Source organism: Clinocottus analis, unplaced genomic scaffold (assembly GCF_023055335.1).
Source record: "Clinocottus analis isolate CAN_PGR_092001 unplaced genomic scaffold, fCliAna1.0.p SCAF_8, whole genome shotgun sequence".
In the NCBI taxonomy this organism is placed as follows: domain Eukaryota; kingdom Metazoa; phylum Chordata; class Actinopteri; order Perciformes; family Cottidae; genus Clinocottus; species Clinocottus analis.
In genome coordinates, this window is record NW_027176240.1 from 4840143 (window position 1) to 4859612 (window position 19470).

Consider the following 19470-nt stretch of genomic DNA (forward strand, 5'->3'; position numbering starts at 1 on the left):
ATTCTTGGAGGTTAACTTCACACCTTTTTTAAGCAGGCAAAGGCAATAAGATGCAGCAGAGCCTGTTCAGAGTAGAGATAGTAAATCTTTTAAAGTCGGTCTCTGCCCTGCAGCTGTGTACTGACAAAGAATGGCCAACAGAGGGCGCTGATACACTTCACAGGTCAGAGCAGTGCAATGTATGAAATACTTTATTGTTCCCAAGAGGGGATTCATCTGCACATGGCTGCATATCAGACAACAATAAGACCCACACAATTACACACTAGTAAAGAGTGAAAGTATCACTGTGTTGGCCTGGAATCAGTGAAACATGGAGCTTTACTGCATTAGCAAAATTTATGGAAGCCCATTTAATGTATTGCTTAGATTTTTATTTTATTTTCCTCAACAAAAGAAAAAAAAAACCAATTTTTTTTTTTGGTCCTAATAATTATTAATTTATTTAATCCTTTTTTTTTTGTCCATTTTTTTTTTTAATCCTAATTTTTGTTTATTTATTATTGTCCTAATGAGCTTCCATAAAAAGAAACTAGAAAACATCGACATTATTTCTGTAACTTCCACTTTCACAACTTTCCCAAATCCCTTGCTAAGGTTCCAAAGGATGACCTTCAGTTAAAGTTAAAGATTGCTTTGTTTGTCTTCTTGTTCCTTGTCATCCTCTTATATTCTCCTAACTCTCCAACTAAATCATCCCGAAATGTAAAGCGGTGGATTCACAGGCATAGATCGAAGAAGCTTTAATCGCACGCTTGTCTAATCTATATCTGCATGGCTCCTTTAGACCTCTAAGGGATCTACAGAATACCAGATGTACACTAGATCAATAGAGCCCATCACTTATCTATGGCTGATTCATTTTGACCTGCTGCGACCGCCTCTGAGCTCTGAAACGTCTCGCTCTGTGTCTCTGTGCTCCACATCACAGGAGCCTTCGTCCCCGAGGGGGATGCTCGGTCGTTACAGTGGCAAAGAACTGACTATAAATAAAAAAAACAACAACACAGTTAAGAAATAAGAACATCGCCAGGTACACTCCTGAGGAGCAGCGTTATCTGTGGCTCATATAGATGACGATGCTCCGGTGTCGGATGTGTCAGTTTCCCCTGGTGCTGCAGCGCTCATCTCTGCCGTCCGGCCGTGGAATTGGAGCGTCTTCTTAATGGTGTCGCTCTGCAGAACTGTCACTTTCCTGCTGACTTGGCATTGCTCGCAACACGGGGGCAAGGGAGACTGTGGTCGGGCCTGTCTTATTATGATAGTTTGGGGTGTGTGTGTGTGTGTGTGTGTGTGTGTGTACAACTGTCTCAGGTCATTGTTAAGCCAGGCAGTAGCTTTCCTTGTCCTCCAGCAGGTGAGCTGTCAGATGCTGGGCTTCATGAAGAGGTCAAGCTGCTGCCCTCCTCTGGTCTGTCAGGCAACATACTGATATGTTTTATCAAACCATTCCTGCTGTACTGCTGCATTTCTGTTCATCCGATTTTTGAAAATGGATGTGGCCACGAACAAATCCGTCACTGTGTGACTGTGTGTCAGGGTCTCAGATGTGTGAAGACGGGATACAGACTCGATTTGAAGCGACGATGACACCAAAGTTTCACGCTCCTTCTCCTTTTGCAGGAAGTCTACAACAGAGGTGTCTACTAAACCACACGTAGGTGTCTACTAAACTAAACGTAGCCTCATTTAGCCTCTACATCTGTACATCTTGTGAAGGGGTAATCGACACGAATGTGTTGCGTATAGCCGTCAGAGTTATAAACCAATAACCAAGATGTTTGATCCCCAGAGCCTCACTGACCCTATACTGCATCGTATATTCATCATGAATGGCTCTGAATGAAAACATCAGACATATTGTGGTAAATAAATCCTAATCCCCGCGGACAGCGAGTGATCTTGCATCAGTAGAACCTCCCACACAGATGTTGAAGAGAGAGACTCTGGAATAAAGGCATCATGAAGCGATGCCCTCTGACGCTCATTCACCTCATGGAGGATGTCAGAGAGTGCAGCGGGCTTCCCCATATTACAGCCGTGAATCGTTCGCCTATGACATTCAATACACAGCCCAACACATTAAGATGTTAAGTATGAAAAAATACATTTACAAAATCCTATTTAAACTCTGCTCTGAGCTTCTTCGTGAGACGGGAAGAGGCTGTACCGCGCAGATGTTCTTCCCAGGTTTAAATCCTCCTGACACCACGGTGACATGTGGATTTCACAGATCAGTGAGCCCCTCCGCCAACTATCACACTCATATAACACTTTTCCAACTAAAATAACTTCTCTTTGAGTCTAATGACTTTCAGCTAATTGCCTAATTAGTTCACCTCATGAAAAAGCACGGGCCTCCAGTAGAGTCTCACCATTAATCTGCCTCGAAGTGTGTGCGTGTGTGTGCGTGTGTGTGTGTGTGTGCAAAGAGTGTGAGAGTGCAATAAAGAGCGAGAGAGGTAACATCTTTGGAGTCTGAGATGCCACGCAGTAAAGAAAAAAAACAACCCAGCCAATTAAAGTCAATGAGATAAGAGAGATTTAAAGCTCCCATATGGTAAAGCTGACAGCCGGCATGCTTTAAACCCTTTTCTGTCCTGTGGAGACATTCAATAAGCTACGGGTTGAGAACTGATGGTGTTCATTATCGTGGTACTGTACGTTTAACACACACCTGCACGCTCAGGCGGGTTCACAGACACACACAGAAACCTGTTAGACAATGGCTCCCTCTACTGTTCTAAATGGCGGTAACACAATCACAGCAATCTTTCATGAAGCCTCTGTGGACGGCGTGATTTACAATCATATGTTCCAACGAAACACACAAAAGATGACGTTTAATCTAAAGCCGCTAAGTTGACTTCAGGTCATCATATATTTGGCTTCACCATGAAGCCAAAAAACATGCTATACCCTCACACACCCTATACTATACGCTCATTTTGTGTAAATGATCGTATTTTGGTATTTATTTTTATACCTGTACATATTTTGATATCATGTTATTTTATTCCAAATATTGTGCTTTTTACTATTTTTTTTTTTACACATTTATCTAAATGGTGTAGCTGTAAATTACAGATTAAATAAAAGGCTGATATGATTACCTACCGTGATTCCAGCAAACAATAAAACACAATCATTCTTGATGTCTCCTTGTGATTTCCGTAAGAGCAGAATGAACTCTTATACTGTTGAGCCGTGTCGTGGATTTCTGCGATCTGGTCCCGCAATGAATCGTCAACTCCACATCTTCAGCATCACACAGATGCGAGGGAGCAAAACTTCCATTAAAAACCAGAAGCCTGGTCACAATGTTAAATTGCTGCTGAAGTAAAGTGGAGCTGAACTTGAGCCAAGCTCTCAAACAGGGAGCCAAACATGCCGAGCATCAATTTAATTGCTACCCGCTCTTAAACACTCTACTTTTTTTGGTCTGATTATAAAATCTGAATCAGGGCAGCGACATATGCCCCTCACAGAATTGGACTCTCTCGTTGTCTCCGAAATGACCTTCATTACTTCAGGAGAGAAATCCTGGTATACGTGAAAGTCCGGCTAACTTTAACCAGAGTGTCCTCTCTCATTTCACTGTCGGCCATCGACCACACGGAGAATCTAACATGTATGAGGAAAACCAGCCTTAATGAACCAATCACACTGACAGAGATGACTTTTTTTTTTTATTGATTATTGTCGAAGAGCAAGCGGTGACCGTGTCTTGAGAGCATTGTGCCATTAGATCACTATTTCTTACAATGTACTGAGATTTTTTGAAGAGTAGTTCCACTCCACCTTCTTTAGTTTATAAACTTGATGCAATGGTATCTTATGGTAACTCTGGGTACTACGGCCATGTTTGATATTTGTATGATTGGCCAAAAACAGATATGTCCGTGTGGTTATTTGATCCATAAAACAATTATTACATTGCTATATTTGTTGGTAGTGCACTATGTAATTACTTGTTGAAATGTCCTGCAGATCATTGTGTAAATTGGGTGAACCAATTTCGTTGTATTTTCTTTTTTATTCTCCAAATCCAAACGTTATTCTTTGTTTCCGTGATTGCTCGCTGCCCGAATAGATCCTTCTGTTGGCCAGTTCAACTTGTATTTAATACTTAATGTCAGACTAGTGTCAGGAAGATAGATAAAGCCAATCAACAGTGTATGTATCAAACTTTTCCCGGCATATAATCAATACTTCTAATGGATTGAATGGCCTTTTTGTTTCAATTTGAGTGTATTAAACTTCCAAATGCCCTGAACTCTTTTCGCGATCTTCACCATCGTGATCGTCACTCCCCCACGGCATGAAAGTGTCGCAAACCTCTCGGCCCACTCTGCATCCAGGAGGGAGCCGGTCCGGACTCCACACGTCAGCACATGTCACCGTGAAATGGAAAAACGCAATCAGTGTGAGAAGCCAGCTCGACTCGGGGGAAAGTGCCAACCTTTAAAGGTCCCTCGGGAGATTTCGCCGCCTTTGATGCCGACTGCAAGCTGCCGCCCCGTCCACTTTGAGTCCGTCTTAAGAGCATATCCAGTCAACACACTTTGGATCCAGTAATTGGCTCATTATAAAGCTGAAATGGTCATTCACCTCAAATGCAATGTGCATTAGAAACCAAGCATGTGCAGTGTAAGCTAACATAACACATAGGTATCCATAAACCAAAGACTTCTAATAGTGTAACATCCACTTAGATGCACTTAACGTCGTTTTCGAAGCGCAACCGCAGTCAGCAACGGTTCATGTAACAGGAAGGGCCGTGGCTAATAACTCCATCGGCTGGCGCTCGGCTGTCTGTTTAAAGGACTATTAGACGAGCGATGCGATAGCGACAAGTTCACACCGTGGACGTGTAGGATTGCGATATTCTGATCTGGTTAGTGCGGGTGTCCAGTCCAACAGAGGATTTTTAGATCCAAATTAGCAGAGCTGGGATTCAAACCTCTGAGCCTCTGCTCATAAGACAGACATGCAAACCATTGCTCCACAGTCACCATCGATGTGAGCACTGATATTATTGTGTTGGAAGTCGCTAAAAAATGGACGACATCATGAACGTGGCGTCACAAGCGCGTCACAAAGCGAGGGAATCTGCAGAGAAGGAGAGCCCAGGCAGATAAACAGAGGGCTGATATTTGAATTTTTGGGTCTTTATGTTTCTAGTTAATTGTTGAAAGACCTTAAAATAGAATTCATCATCCAAAAACCTTCTCCACTGATTTAAACATAGAGAAATATTGTCGTTATTTATGCGTTATTATGCTGCGATTTTACTGGTCCGGCCCACTTGAGATCAAAATGGGCGGCCGGTGGCCCCTTCACCAAGACGAGTTTGACACCCCTGATCTAGTTAGTTGGTCAAAACGTTTGGCCTAGCGACAGTCACATTGTGGTATTTTGGTCCTAAATTTCTGACATTGTCCCATTTTGATGGAGCCTTTCTCCAGGACTCGTAATAATCGTCAACAGCATCCATGATGGACTCCTGTTGTGTGGTTACCTATCAGAGTAGTTCACATGTTGAGAAGTCCCACTTTCTGGAACTGTATTGTTCTTGTTGAACCTAAATGTGACAGTTATATCTTCAATCCTGAATCCATCATGTTCAAAAAGCCCCAGATATCAATACAAAAAGCTATATTTCAAGCAAAATTTAGATGCAATTAGTTTAGATTGAAAGGGTTGAAACGTGTGTGTGTGTGTTTGTGTGTGTGTGTGGGACAAAAATCTGATTACACATTCACTTTGTCGGGACTCGCCTCCCTTTTGGGGACACGCTGCAGGTCCTATAACATAAATCACTACATTTTAGGGCGAAGACTTGGTTTGAGGTCAGGGTAAATCTACAGGATACTAATGTAAGTCAATGTAACGTCCCCAACAGTCCTGAAAACGTGACTTGTGTGTGTGTGTGTGTGTGTGTGTGTGTGTGTGTGTGTGCGTAGGTTTGCAGAAAAGGAGACAGGCTGATTCATCATCCTAGTTGGTGAGGCCGACAGGCTCTGAAAGCAGCTCTCTGGACGCGGCGCTGTTCCCCTCCAATATCAAATATTCAACACACACCTTCTCCATTCTTTCCCCGATGCCAAGTGTCGACAGACACTGTGTGTTGAACGCTGATGCTGTTTACCTGCAAGCAGTGAGTTTCCCCAGGACCTTACACCTGCTTTGTAACAGAAGCACAAAAGTAATGTCACAAATAAATAATAGTCAGTGCTGTGTGGAGTGTAAAGTGAAAAAGCAGCGTGTCCCTCCAACAGAAGATCTCCCACAACATTTCAAATTTAGAGACTTACACTTAACAGCGCTTTACGGTTGAAGCTCCGCTACACCAACAAATATACTCCATGGTACGCCAACATCCTTATGAGCGCACAACTAGGACTGCCAGTGATTATTTTCTTCATCGATTCATTTGATTATCATCAGTTATTCAATTAATTGAGCAAGTGTCAAAATGCGAATGTATAAAACATTCAAATTCCCGAGAGCTCACATACATTAAAATGTCTTTTTCTGTCCAACCAACACACCAAAACCAAAGATATTCAACAAAGCAGCAAACCCTCACATTAACAACACTAGAACCAACATTTCACAGTTTTGTTTTTGATTAAATTCTGTTAAATCATCATTGTCCAGTAGTGCCTCCAAAACAAAGCTCTCCAGCACTTATACACTCACACATATTCTTCTTCTAATACTAATCAAGTCTTGGGTTCAATATTCAAACATTGCAGTCAACAGAACCAACTTCCTCCCAGATTTTCACTGAGATGTTCTAAACCCCTTAATAAAGAAACATGAATGCATTCATGTTTGGATTAAAATAACTTAACCTCTTGGTTCTCCACCTGGTTTTCCTCTGAGACAGTTACCTTATGTGACAAAGGGAAAGTGGCCAATAGCAGACATCATCTCTGACTTACTTGTATGGTCCTTATATAACATTGTAGGCACCACGTGCTTGTCTCTAACATCCCACCAAAGGTCCAGTTCATCTTCACTTTTGTTGTTTGAGCCACTAAACGAAGCCTCTGCTTCTTCGTTGGCCTTCTTTGTCAATTACGGTGTCTTTGAATTTGATTGGATGGAAATTTAAACGGGTAAATAAAGGGCCTTTCTGTCATGTATGTGCATGTTTTAAGCTGTTGGTGATCTACTTGCTGCTCCACAGTTTTAGCCAAAAGGAGTTGCCTTTTTTCACACTATACCCTTTAATCAAAGGATTTATTATTTTGCCACAAACAATTAAGTATTTATTGTATATATTTATACATGTGAACCCAACATTTTAACCCTCAGATTTGCCTCATCCTCTCTGCCTCCTTCCATCTGTTCCTCAGACCACAGCTCCAGTTTTCAGAACTTACATATTCCATTTTGTCCTTCCTGCGAAGCCAGACGCCGGCTGAGTATTCCCGCTGCTGCACTGCCGTTATGATGGAACTCGTTGGAATCCCGACAGCTGGCACATTTAACCCTTGACCCCTCAGGTCCATGGTCCCTCGTAGCTCCATATTGCTAGATCAACGGTCTCTCAGGCGCCGCGAAACGAATCAGTGAACTTGTTGATCTCCTGTAGAGCTGAAGAAAACTCTTCCTTTTTGGGATGCGATTGCTGCAAGCATTCATCTCCAGTGTGTTTTTCTTCTGACAGGAGGTTTCGGTGATGATATCCTAAAAAAAATACCATAGAAATCTCAGTATCAGCCGCCTTAATTCTTCTTTTTTTTTCTCAAAGAAATGATAAGATCTGAGTTTGAAGCATTACATTCCTCGCTGTGATCATATCTCTGTGTCCATGAGGCATGGAGCATCCCTTGTCTTCACCACTATTGGCAAATGTCCACAGGCTGATAGGAAATCCTCTCCCCCCCAAAAGTGGCTCCAGAAAGCAGCTGGCTCACACAGAGATCCCAGTCAGGGCTGGACTGGGTTTAGTAGAGCACAGACCAGTTAGGCTCCGCTCTCAGCACCCCGGGGAGTCCGACGACTCTGATCAGGACTTCCACTGATCCCGGCATCCCCAGTGTGGGAGTGTTTGTGTGTGCGAGGAAGAGGAGGCGAGACGAGAAGGGAGGGGTTCTAGGAAAGCCAGAGGAAGAGGCTGAAGAGAGAGAGAGAGAGAGAGGATGGAGAGGGTTGTGGTGATGCAGAGTCATAGAGGGAGGAAGGAAAGTCCACCCGAGTAAAACGGACACCAGTGGAACCAGCGGCCCTGGTGGCAGTCCATGGACACACCCAGACTTTCATCACACCCCAAATGATTTCCTTTGAACTATTTCTCTCATTCCAATTGGTCTCTTATCGTAACTCTTCTTTCATTCAGATACTTGTGATCAGCTCTCCTCATCCCTCTACCTGTCACCATGTCTCTCTCTCTCTCTCTCTCTCTCTCTCTCTCTCTCTCTCTCTCTCTCTCTCTCTCTCTCTCTCTCTCTCTCTCTCTCTCTCTCTCTCTCTCTCTCTCTCTCTCTCTCTCTCTCTCTCTCTCTCTCTCAGTCTTTTGCTTCCTGCTTGTACATTCTCGTTCTCACTTTCTTTCTACCTCTCCCAACTGAAAACGGTGTTTTTCTTTCCTTGATCCCGGTGTTGTTGCTTTTCTCTTTCTTGGCCATGTTGACCGGGTGCTATCCCCGGATACACACACGCACCTCTGACCACACACTCACACTTGGCACATCACAGCAGAGTGGTGCAGTGGGGCTGCAGTACCGCTCTTTCCTTACCTTGGCTTGCCAGAAAAGCAACAGAGCTTGAAAACTTTAATTGGCTTATAGCTGGCATTTGGGCAAAGCCATACATGCTTTGCAGAAATACACACACACACACACACACACACACACACACACACACACGTACACAAACAATATCCAAACGTTGACAACATTAGTGGCGTGCAGCCAGCGTACTGTAACACAAGCTTGAAATGGAAACCATTATAATTGCAAGATTTGACTCTCAGCTGCTGCTGAGATACTTACAGCCAACGCTAGAATATCAAGTTAATCCCGTTATTACATGAAACATATAACTGGTGTGACAATTACATCAAAAATATATCAGAGAAAAACGTAATTCCATATAGGATAAGCACTGTAATTTAATTAATTCATAGAGCTGTCAAAATGTGTGTTTATTTTCTGGTTGCGTCTCGATTGACCTGGATGGAGTTAAACCTTCATCCACCAGACAAAACTACCATTCGCTCTTTTTTTTTCCTGACAAAGAATGAAGTTAAACGCTGAAATATTAGATATATGTAAACAGGATATCGTTTACATTCCGTAATGCGCTTTAGTTTTCTGATGGTCTGATGATGAAATGATCCCAGACTACTGTTTACATAGCAAGAAGAAATGATTGTCCATATTGGACAACCTGGACCGCCCTCTCCTCCACCTGCTGCAGGGACAGCGGAGCATTTCCTCCAACAGATTCAGCTCAGCTGTTTGATTCAACTCCGCTTTCACAAGGACAGATACAGGAGAACATTCCTGCCAACCGCCGCTATTAGACTTGATAATAAATCATCTGTGGCCAGATCCTCCCTCACATAATTCATCCAAAACCCTCGCATCGCTTTTGTCGTTTAGTTAGTCACTGTAGAAACTTTAGATACACTTCATATACACTGAATATACTTTGCCTTTTTGCACTTTCTTTATCATTTTCCTAAATGCAATACACTCTGTTATTTTATTGTAGTGTATATATATTGAGTGTTTTTCATACTTAATATTTGTATGTGTCCTTTGTAACTTTGCTTCCTGCTGCCACAAACAAATTTCCCCTGGGAATGAATCAAGTATACTACCTACCTACCTACCTACCTACCTACCTACCTACCTACTTACCTACCTACTTACCTGCCTACCTACCTACCTACCTACCTACCTACCTACCTACCTACCTACCTGCCCACCTATCTACCTACCTACCTACCTACCTACCTGCCCACCTATCTACCTATGGGAGGTCATATTTCCTATAGCTTTAATAATTTGCCTTTCATATTACAAATTTGTAATCCATATGACAATTAATACAGTGCCCCTTCTCAGATAATATTTTTTGTTGGCCCAATATTCCTTCATAACAATGCCGAGTCATGCACATTCATGAGGACGCTCGCAAACAGTCACAGTCCTTCCACAAAGGCCCTCTCGTCCAGTCCGATCCCACGTCTCCCTGCTGGCGGAGTGCACCATCTACATCAGCAGCCATCAGAGGAAATGCTCGCTGAATACCGAGCAGTGAGGCTCATGAGGGAACTTAGCTGAACACGAGCCAACTCCATAAACATTGAGCCACGCTAAAAGGCTTCTAGATTTAAGACGCAGAAATGCATCACGTCCGCTGCTGGCAGGCTCTAAACGTGTCTCCAAATTGATGAAAAGCTTTCATTTCATGATATTGATATTGAAGCAGGACTAAATATTTCCACAAACTCTCATTAAAGGGCTCAATCAGCAGCAAGAGAGTAGTGCAGGGATGCACGACGTCACCAACACTTCTCACACCCAACACAATGTTGAAGCTGCAACTCTCCTGAGGCAGGGTGCAGGTTATGAAACTATAACTCAACACGTTTGACACAAGGGGGATGTCGGGGGGGGAGGGAGGCAATTTGTTACACATTCACATATAAAAACCAATCAATAAAAGTTTCCTCCCAACGTATGAGTTGGATGCCTCATTTCCTTTTCTGAAATAAGTGAGCTTCTGGCTCCCCACTCACTTTGTCAGAGGTTGGCGGTTATAACAGATTACAGTATCACATCCAGTCAAGTGTCCTGTAAAAAATAAAACATGGACGACAACATCAACACAAAGTTGAAACGCTCTTCGTACTGTATCAGTTATCTTTGTCTACGAGGAAGCAACATGCTCCCAACTCTTAAGAAAGCTTGTGACACACTTTCAGACTAACATATCAAACCGAAATGATGAATCAATATACCTTCAGCTCAGGTATTTACAGCTCATACTTCAGATGAAGCTGCTGAAGTGATAGATATGTGCTTATGAGTGAGACTCAAAGTTGCTGATTGTATCCATTTGCTTCTTCCATTTTCAGTAAATTGACAGGTAAATGAGTCTTTTGACTTTCCAGATGAAATGAAAAGACATGAGATGATCTCATGAGATAATCTCTCTGATTATGAAGCGCTAGGCAGACAGATCACTGCCTCTATATCCTGAAACTGATGCGCTTTCTTTCCCCTTTGAATTATAACATCGACACAAACAAGCATTGCAATCGCTGTTTGCAGTATTAATATGAATCTCTTTCATTATGTAAGAGTAAAACTGCAGCTGGGGTTTGTTTAATAATTGATGAAGTTTTAGTCACAAAGCTAAAAAGGCAGAATTATTCATTGTTTTGCTGTTAACTGAATATAAACAATTTCATGTTTATTTCACTGCGTATTTCAAGCACTTAGTGTCTTTTGACATTTCTTCTTCTTCTTCTTCAATCCAGCGGACTGTGTGTTTTTGGTATAGATTTCCCTCAAGCGCATCACTGCGATGATTGCCCCACAGGCTTCAATGACCTTTCTTTTACAGTGGCATCCAAAGATTAGTCAGCCAAATATGCCTCAGCCAAAATCAATAACTCCCCTCAACCATCAACAGCTTTGAAGATCAGAGACGCCTCACCTCCATCGCTCCCTCCAGCTCTTCCCGCCTGCTGTGCGTGAACGGTGCCTCATCGCTCGCAAAAGCAAATGCCAAACACTGTTTTATCCGACCATTACATCCTGCGATGAATAATCCCGAATGAGGAAAAGTTAATGGACCGTCCGTGCTGCAGAATACTTTCAGGCCCTCTCGAGTAAAAAGGTACAGCAGAAGAAACCATCAAGTGGAGCAGTCGTTCATATTTAGGCAGAATTAACCTTCTAAAATTAGTCTGAAGTATATATTTTTCTTCTTCTTACAGTTATCACACTCTTGTTCTCTGTTAAATCCATTCTCCATCCTCCTCAGTCTGTCTTTTGCCTCCTGTCACCACACGCTCTGCATTTTTACAGTCGCTCTGCGAATCACACACTCATGTGGCTCATCTAGGATCTCAATACTTGTGACCTGTTCACAAGTACTGAGAGGGGTCACTTGTGTCACTATCGTTGTATCCCCACAATGCTGCTTCCTTGTTCAGACTGTAGGTCAAATAGTGCAAATTCTACAGCAGTAAAATAATAATGGGTGGTACAGCACCCAATTGCTTCCATGACACTTTATCCTTCACTCACAATTCTCTTTCATAGTGCCCCCCCTACCCTGTTAGTGTCTAATAAGCTGTGCTCTCTCTCTTTCATGCTGACTCCCAGCACTAGTAAGTAAAAGTAAAAGGCTCAGCCTGCACACTCTCTACAGTAGAAACCCGAGCTAATGGGATTGATTCCTCTCATCTTCCTCTCAGTCAGCTATAGGAGTGAGAATATGTGGGTTTATACAAACTACAATGTAGACAGAGATGAGCAAATATACATCAAAATGTATTTTGATACAAAATACCCCTCAAATAAATGTATCAAAATAAAATACAAAATACTGGTGGCAAAAAATGTAAGAAAACACAATAAATGTATTTTGTATTTAAAATACAGTCCACTCTAAAGTATTTTGTTACAAATTGCATTCTTTTTTTTATCGGCCAGATCAAATACAAATTACAAAACACTCAAAATAACTGAAAAAACGTATTTCAAATACAAGTAACTGAAATACTGCACACCTCTGAGTGTAGATTAGATTGAATGTTTTTAAAATAAACACTTTTGTGCAATAGGCTTCCAAATAGGTCACAAATAATTGTGATGCATCATAGGAGCCCGTGGGCTAGCTAGGCCAGATATAGCCTCTAGCTAGCCCACCAGCTAGCCCACCAGCTAGCCCACCAGCTAGCCCACCAGCTAGCCCACCAGCTAGCCCACCAGCTAGCCCACCAGCTAGCCCACTAGCTAGCTAGACCGGATACAGGGCTCTCAAGTGTCACGCATTGAGCGTGACTGTCACGCATTTCGGTCTTAAGTCACGCCCTACCGCCACACATCGTATTTCTCACGCTGGAAAAAAACTCTAGGCTATGTAATGTTCCGCAGCGCGCAGACATGACCTGGTCGCGCGCTGCCCTCACCACGGAGGAATTCCCCCCGCCCACCGTGAGGAGCCACTCATCAGCCAATCAAAAAAAAGAAAGAAATGGGCTACAGCCAATCAGAAAAACGTATCTTTTGTATGTGCTGTATCCGGGTAAGATGTAATGACAGGCGGGACTGGAGCCGTCCGGCAGCGCGTATTTGTCGTCGTCACCGTCGTCGCTCGCTCGCGCTCTCGCTCTCTCTCTTTCTCTCTCTTTCTCTCTCTCTCTCTAGCTAGGACCTTCATTAAACGAGTTACGTCTGCATGACTGCATGACGCGTCATGAACGTATCAAAGGCACGCGTCTTTAAATAGAGGCATTTCATTCAAGGCAAAGGATATACGAAGGATGTGGCAAGAATATTCCACAGTTGAGTATTTTACAACTTGAAGAAAGAAATCTTAGTCAATATGCCGATTTTTGTTTTGACCTGGGTTGTGGTTCCTTGGGCTGCAAAAACTGCTAAGTGTCTTATCAGGTCTGCTCTGGGATATGATAACGACGAAGACCCACCATTAAAGACTAATGCATCTGACAGGATTCTGAAGAAACTGAACAATCTGAGTGAAAATGAAGACGAGGACGACCCCCTTGTGTTTTATCGCTATCCGATTAACACAAGCCCTTTTGGCTTCGAGAGAATTTGGGGTGCTCCTGACCATTTCTTCTTGGATGGGTGTGATTCTTCTACTGGCCTGAGCGATCTGAGTGAAAATGAGGTTTCTTCTGACCCTCTCCGCTCGACTGGGTCCGATTCTTCTACTGGCCTTAACGATCTGAGTGAAAATGAAGACGAGGACGACCCCCTTGTGATTTATCGCTATCCGCGCCACACAAGCCCTTTTATCAAAGAGAGAATTTGGGTTTCTCCTGACCATTTCCTCTTGGCTGGGTGCGATTCTTCTTTGGGCCCGAACGATCTGAGTGAAAATGAAGACGAGGACGACCCCCTTGTGTTTTATCGCTATATGCTTAACACAAGCCCTTCTGGCAACAAGAGAATTGGGGTTTCTCCTGACCCTCTCCCCACGACTTGGTGCGATTCTTCTACTGGCCTGAACGCTCTGTGTGAAAATGAAGACGAGGACAACCCCATTGTGTTTTATCGCTATACGCGTAACACAAGCGCTTCTGGCAACGAGAGGTTTGTGGTTTCTTCTGACCCTTTCTTCTCGACTGGGTCCGATTCTTCCAGCGTGAATGAGACAGCCGGGCCACTGCCACCACAGGATGAGAGCGAGTCAGATGCGAATGAGAGAAAAACAAAAGAAATTGCAGCAGAACTTTCCACAGCCCAAGCGAGGGAACCCGCTGCTTTTACCATCAGGACTCGATCAAGCATGGCGTCTGTTGTCAGAAAGATCAGGTCAGTAATTGCAAATAATTTTCACAGGCCCAAAGACCATGATGCAGCCTCCACTTCCATAGGCCATAGACCGAAGCCGAAGAGTCTGTTTCAGGTTCTGTGTGATTGGATCAGAGCAGCTCCTCGTAGACTTTACAACTATATTGTCACCTTAGTAAATAACCTGTTTAACAGGTGAACTGTTTAACAGGTTGCCTGTTAAACAGTTCACCTGTTAAACAGGGGATATGTTTACCAAGTCACCTGGTAAACAGGTGATCTGTTTAACCCTAAACCCTAACCTGATAAACAGGTGATCTGTTTACCCCTTAACCCCAACCTGATAAACAGGTGATCTGTTTACCCCTAAACCTCAACCTGATAAACAGGTGATCTGTTTAACCCTAACCCTAAACCTTAACCTGATAAACAGGTGATCTGTTTAACCCTAACCCTAAACCCCAACCTGATAAACAGGTGATCTGTGTAACCCTAACCCTAAACCCTAACCCGATAAACAGGTGATCTGTTTAACCCTAAACCCTAACCTGGTAAACAGATCATTTGTTTACCAAGTGATCTGTTTAATAGGAATTCAGTTCACACCAGGTGAATTCAGTTCAACCAGGTGACCTGGTAAACAGAACACCTGTTTAACAGATCACCAGGTTAAACCTGGTTTAACCTGTTTACCAGGTCATCTGGTAAACATATCACCTGTTTACCAGGTCACTGGGAAAACAGATCACCTGGTTACCTGGTAAACAGGTGGACAGTTTACGACCTGTTTAACAGGTCACCTGCTTATCAGATGAACTGGTAAACAGATCACCTTAACAGGTGAACTATTAAATAGATCACCTGGTAAACAGGTGATCTGTTTAACAGGAATTCAGTTCAACCAAGTGACCTGGCAATCAGATCACGTGTTTAACAGTTCACCTGGTAAGCAGATCACCTGTAAACAGATCACTTGTTTACCAGGTTAGGGTTTAGGGTTAAACAGATCACCTTTTTACCAGGTCACCTGTTTACCAGGTGAACTGATAAACAGATCACCTAAACAGGTGACCTGTTTAACAAGTGAACTATTTAACAGATCCCCTTTTTACCAGGTCACCTGGTAAATAGATCACCTGTTTACCAGGTGAAATATTAAACAGGTCACTTGTTAAACAGATCACCTGTTTACCATATCACCTGGCAAACAGGTCACCTGTTTACCAGGTTAGGGTTAAACAGATCATATGTTTACCAGGTAACCAGGTTAGGGTTTAGGGTTGATCTGTTTTCCAGGTGATCTGATAAACAGATCACCTGGTTAACAGATCAACCCTAAACTGGTTACCAGATTAGGGTTGAACAGATCACCTGTTTACCAGGTCACTTGATCTGTTCAACGGGTCACTTGGTAAACAGGTGATCTTTTTACTAGGTCACCTGTGAACTGAACTGAATTGAACTGAATTGAATTGATTTGAATTAAACAGGTGAACTGTTAAACGGGTAAACTGTTTCTTCCCTTTTTCCCCCTGCAAAAGGGTTTTTACAATGTTTATTTGGGGGAGTTTTTCCTGATTTGATGTACCTGAGACATTTATAAATAGGTGGGAATACTGACTGTTTAAAAACAATGTGAGGGTGGCTGGAAAAGCTGCAGAATTTGCATGCAAAATAAAATGTTCTAATGCAAGTACTGTGTTATATAATTATGCTATATCACAACATTTTGAACGTAAGGGTCTTCAAATACTATTGGAGATGTCTGTTCAATGCTCATCTATTCATCCTAACCCTGAATCACTATCCATGCATAGTACAATGATGTTATACTCAGAAAGACAGTCTGTAATTACTTGTTCTTAAAGAGTCTTCCTTTTTAATGAAAGTTTCTAGGCTGTAACTAATGAGGAACCCTTCTTGTACCCGGAACAGGCTTCTTATTTATCCAGAAGGGGGCAGTAAACTCGCTTTTTCAACAAAGCCAAACGAGGAAGAAGAAGAAGAAGAGACTCCAACACACACACAGTGAAACTATGGCAGGAGACAAGGTCGGAGTTTTCAACTTTCCTCGCTAACTTCACATTGTAGTCACCGTCTTAACAAAACAACCCGCCTGACCGACAATGTCGCTCAGTGGTCCTCACTCTAGGCGGAATGTATGACGTAACCTAGAACAGGTTGAAGCCTGTCGTCGCCTAGCAGTCTGGTGTTCGTTAGCTTGAACCTAGCATCAGGCTATTACCTAGCTAGCTGACCCACTGCTACTAATATAGCGATGATTTACGTTAGCTGATGTAACCTAGCAGCTAACGTTCTGCGTTAACACTGTACATTCTATTAACGTGTGCTCGCTGACAAATTAACGTCATGTGAGGGCAGTGACTCCAACACTTCACGACAATAAGGAAGAGCAAGTGGACTCAGTTTTGATGAATCGTACCACTATGTTTTGATAAACCTTTTAATAAATATCCCATGTTTGCAATTTCTTTTTTTTAACTTTAAGTCCCAGTTGTGTGGAAATATGTTAATATAAATGGTAGGCTCATTATTGGGTCTTCAGTGTTTGAAGTCGTGAGAATTATCAGCACGCGTAGTTATTTTGTTTTCACTTACAATGTTATACCGTTTTTAGATCTTTTGTTATAGAAACCCTTGTCCGCTCACCTGTTGTATGTTTGCCATTGTGTAATGCAGGGTCCTCTGGACCAGCTCAAGGACCTGGTGGAGCTGAAGGACCAGCTGGAAGACATCCAGAGACGGATGGAGGATGAGATACAGGCTGGGGTTCCTCCGGTGAAGATCACACATGCATTAATACTTACGTGCAATGCCTTAAGTCTTGCTCCCACGCAAAGCAATTATTAAACATGTGTAGATATATAATCACTGGTCAGGCTACTATTACCAGGTCTAACCTCTCGTTTCCATTTCCCCTCAGGGAGGCAGTCTGCTGGGTTCTCCGTTCCTGAAGGGTTTCCTGGCCGGCTACGTTATTGCAAGGTTTCGCTCTTCAGCTTTGATGGGCGTTGCCATAGGAACGTGTACAGGTATCTATGCAGCACAAAGTTATGCCGTTCCCAACATTGAAACCACCATCAAAGACTACATACGCAAATTTAAAGGAGGCTCCAAATAAGAGGACAGAAGGAGAAGTAAGAAGAGTAGAAGACCAGGAGAAACATCTGCAAGCTGAGGGCGCCACTACAGCTGCAAACGGGAACAGAGACATATTTCATGAAAAAGTTTTCTGTACTTATATTTTTCGGGTTCCACATGAATAGGGATATTTTTAAGTAGCAAGCAAATTTATGGAGTAAGGCAACTCTTGCTTCGAATATGTGTGACTGACATGTATTATATATTGAGCGCATTAGCAGAATGCGGAAAGGATTACAGTTCAGATCATTCAAACAAAGCAGGCCCTGTATTTCTTTCCAATAAGGTCAATGATTGTATTTTAGACTGCTGCCTAGGACAGAATAATTAAAACTGCCTCAACCCTATCCTCCGCACAGTATGGGCTTTCAGAAGATGTATTGATATTAGGGCTGGGCAAAGCTGAAAAAAATGAATCGCGATTAATCGCATGATTTTTCTGTGATTAATCGCATTATGCGCCAAATTCAACAATGAAGTAAAAAAATAGTGTATTGCATGCTTTTATTTTAAAGTAATGTTATCAGAACAATACAACAGGCACTCTGGAGCAACAACAAGTTAACATACATACATATATAGTTGATAAATATTTTTTCTTTTTTTTTTCTGAACAGCTACTGTTCAACAGTAAGGGTCCATGTGAGGGACAAACCACGCCTAAGTCGGCAAATAGTCCGGTAATGCTGCGGAAGTGCAAGGGCGGACCAAAATTATTCGCCTTCAAAGTAAAAGCCCCCCAAATTTATTTATTTTTAAACGCAGTTAACGCATGATCAAATAATTAACGCTGTTAATCGATTGAAAAGTTAACGCGATATTAATGCGTTAACTTGCCCAGCCCTAATTGATATATAATGAGACCGACCATTATCCACATGTGTAGGCCAGCTGTCTTGGCTATGTCATCTTCTTTCTTTAGACAGTTTACTAGAGAGAAACGCACTATATACCTTTTGCTGTACAGATATATCTTTAGTCTTTCCAATAACAAATGTGTCACTTATTGCCCTCTAGTGGTCAGAAATCAATTATAGCAACCTTTACTAATGTGCACTTTTTTCTCTCTGGGGTGATAAAGCGTGTACATATTTTCTCATCTCCCACTCAGGTTGCTCTTCAGTGTAAAACTTGTTGAAACCCTTCATGTTTGGAGGTGTCAGAGCAAAAACTGGTGTGGTGTGAACTTTGCAGGTGTTGGAGGTGGAACATACCTCATTAAAGGTCAATTTTACACTTTGTAAGACATTTTTATTTTTAAATTATAGCCTATGACTCCAAAAATTACACGTGAGTCAAAAAAACCCACATATTTCTCTATATATTCCACCTCAAACTGCTTTAAAAAAATAAAATGTATGCCAAAGTGAACATTTTCTTGAAATCTGTAGATTTAATTGCACTTGTTTTTACCAAAACGAGAAAGTGTGTGTGTATTTGGAGTATTTTATTAAAAATATATAATGTTAGCAGTGCCTACTCTAGTCTGAACATAATATCATCTCATGCTGCGTGTGCAATAGCCTTTCCCGATGGGGTTCGGCTTCCTCTTTCTTATGCTGGAAACTAGTTGATCTTTTGCACTTGAATGGATTTTAGGGATATAAAGTTGTTACGTTGTCTTTCAACGCTTAATTATTTTGTTTTGTGTCCGAAGCAATATCAAAACCTGTCAAAGAATATCTATGATGCAGTGACATGTTTACTAAAATGTGGCGTCAGCGTCATGCTTTTATGAGTTGTTCCTACTGAAAAGTGTTTTATGAGGAAGACATTAAAAGTGTAA

General features: G+C 42.2%; 2 protein-coding genes across 4 annotated transcripts in view; one reads left to right on the forward strand and one right to left on the reverse strand.

The window, feature by feature from the left end:
* Nucleotides 1-17555, reverse strand: part of LOC137779644 (inactive phospholipase D5-like) — a 60040-nt gene extending 42485 nt beyond the window's left edge. Inside the window, exons 1-4 of one of the 2 annotated variants that reach the window (XM_068567736.1) lie at nucleotides 17444-17555; nucleotides 17351-17366; nucleotides 17193-17267; nucleotides 7395-7701 (exon numbers count right to left, since the gene is read on the reverse strand). In XM_068567736.1, the coding sequence (XP_068423837.1) occupies nucleotides 7395-7541 (147 nt within the window). In that variant the 5' untranslated portion in view covers nucleotides 7542-7701; nucleotides 17193-17267; nucleotides 17351-17366; nucleotides 17444-17555. Of the gene's footprint in view, nucleotides 1-7394; nucleotides 8039-17192; nucleotides 17268-17350; nucleotides 17367-17443 lie in introns of those variants that run through there. The other variant, XM_068567737.1, reaches the window with a different exon arrangement.
* LOC137779647 (SLC35A4 upstream open reading frame protein-like) lies at nucleotides 13495-17943 on the forward strand. Of its 2 annotated transcripts, XM_068567744.1 has the most exons (5): nucleotides 13495-14543; nucleotides 16458-16573; nucleotides 17223-17321; nucleotides 17467-17575; nucleotides 17651-17943. In XM_068567744.1, the coding sequence occupies exons 1-5, from the start codon at nucleotides 14378-14380 to the stop codon at nucleotides 17662-17664; spliced, it is 504 nt and encodes a 167-aa protein (XP_068423845.1). In that variant the 5' UTR covers nucleotides 13495-14377; the 3' UTR covers nucleotides 17665-17943. The 2 variants fall into 2 exon arrangements, with proteins under 2 accessions (XP_068423845.1, XP_068423844.1); XM_068567743.1 differs by having other exon boundaries at nucleotides 17467-17943.
* The last annotated feature ends 1527 nt before the right edge of the window (nucleotides 17944-19470 follow it).